This window comes from Nestor notabilis, unplaced genomic scaffold (assembly GCF_000696875.1).
Source record: "Nestor notabilis isolate BGI_N333 unplaced genomic scaffold, ASM69687v1 scaffold3006, whole genome shotgun sequence".
NCBI classification, from domain to species: Eukaryota; Metazoa; Chordata; class Aves; order Psittaciformes; family Psittacidae; genus Nestor; species Nestor notabilis.
The window spans coordinates 28,997-30,434 of NW_009931471.1; the positions used below are offsets into that span (position 1 = coordinate 28,997).

A 1,438-nucleotide genomic window follows, 5' to 3' on the forward strand; every position below is an offset into this window, starting at 1 on the left:
ATGAGGCTCTGTGTCTGCTTCATTCTGCTCTCCATCGTTCTCTGTGCAAGTGCTGACTCGCCACTAGCACGAGGTGGACGGTTTGTCTTGGATGCATTGGGAGGTAAGCTGCTGTTACCATGGGCCCTTCTCTCAGGAACCTCCTGCCCGAGCACAGGTTACTGGCAGTCAGTGGATGCAGTCCTCGGAGCTGGGAGGTCCACAGCTCCACGTTAGGGAGCCTGCTGTTTCTGCTGCTGAAGAAGGCACAGGTCCTTTCCATGGGCACACCCCTGTGCAAAGGCCAATGTGGAGAAGTGCTTCTCTGTGTTACTCCTCCTTGGGCCTTTCAGTACCTGGCCGAAATGGTACTTAACTATTTCTGGGATGTTACTTTAAAGTCAACATCATGGCTGTTTCTCTGCTTTCCTCAGGGGCAAAGGATATGTTCAGAGCATACAAGGACATGCGCGAGGCAAATTTCAAAGGTGCTGACAAGTATTTCCATGCTCGTGGGAATTACGATGCTGCCAAAAGAGGACCTGGTGGTGCCTGGGCAGCAAGAGTGCTCAGGTAATGGAGCATATTTGTCTCACTTACACAAGTTACCCAGGCACTCCAGTTAGAGTGACATCCTTTTTGACTTGTACTCAGTTTTTGACCTAGAAGGACAGTGGAGGGGAAGCAGTTAATGTCTGTGCAGCCTGTCTCTATAAGAATCGTGTCTCTCCTCCACATGAGTGTGAGCCTTTCTTACTGTCCTCCCAAGGCTCCTTACCTCTGCATTCCTGGTGATAAGGAACTCTTTCCTTGCTGCTTTGTGTCCCTGCCCGTGGCAGGGGGTTGGAACTAGGTGATGTTTAAGGTGCCTTCCAACCCAAACAATTCTGTGAAAAGAGTTACGGGTGCCACTGTGGTTCTCAGACAAGGATGGAATATGTGCGTGCGTCTCACTTCGAGAAGTACTGCGGAAAGGTAGTTTTACACGAGTGAGGAAATCACCACAAGTGAGGAAATCACCACAAGTGAGGAAATCACCACAAAGGGTGGTTACGTACTGGTTTGTTCATGTGGCCTTTTTTCTTCCTGCTAGTGATGCCCGGGAAACGTGGCAGAGTGGTGTGAGCGGCAGAGGTGCAGAAGACACCCGAGCTGACCAGGAGGCGAATCGGTGGGGTAGAAACGGCGGTGATCCCAACCCTTCCCAGCAAATACTAATGCCACCCCAGCAGAGCCCGTCTCTGCTTCCCCGTTACACCTCTTCTCTGCACCCAAATAAAGAGATGCTCTTGCAAACCATCCCCCCTAGCTGCTGCATTACCTTGTGGGGTGTGGGGATCTGGGGTCACAGCGCTGGGTTCGAGGGAACCAGAGCAAATGACACTTTGTGGGGCGGTGTCAGGGCATCACGGCGGCTACCGGCGCTGCCAAGGCGGTCTCCCTTGGCCCTTCGGCTGCT

At 52.6% G+C, this 1,438-nt stretch overlaps 1 protein-coding gene across 1 annotated transcript; it reads left to right on the plus strand.

Moving 5' to 3' along the window:
- LOC104401167 (serum amyloid A protein-like) lies at positions 1 to 1,230 on the plus strand (the record flags this gene model as incomplete). Its single annotated transcript, XM_010015928.1, has 3 exons — positions 1 to 103; positions 414 to 552; positions 1,073 to 1,230. Coding segments are annotated over exons 1-3 (400 nt in total), but the record flags the coding sequence as incomplete, so codon positions are not given.
- Between the last annotated feature and the right edge of the window lie 208 nt (positions 1,231 to 1,438).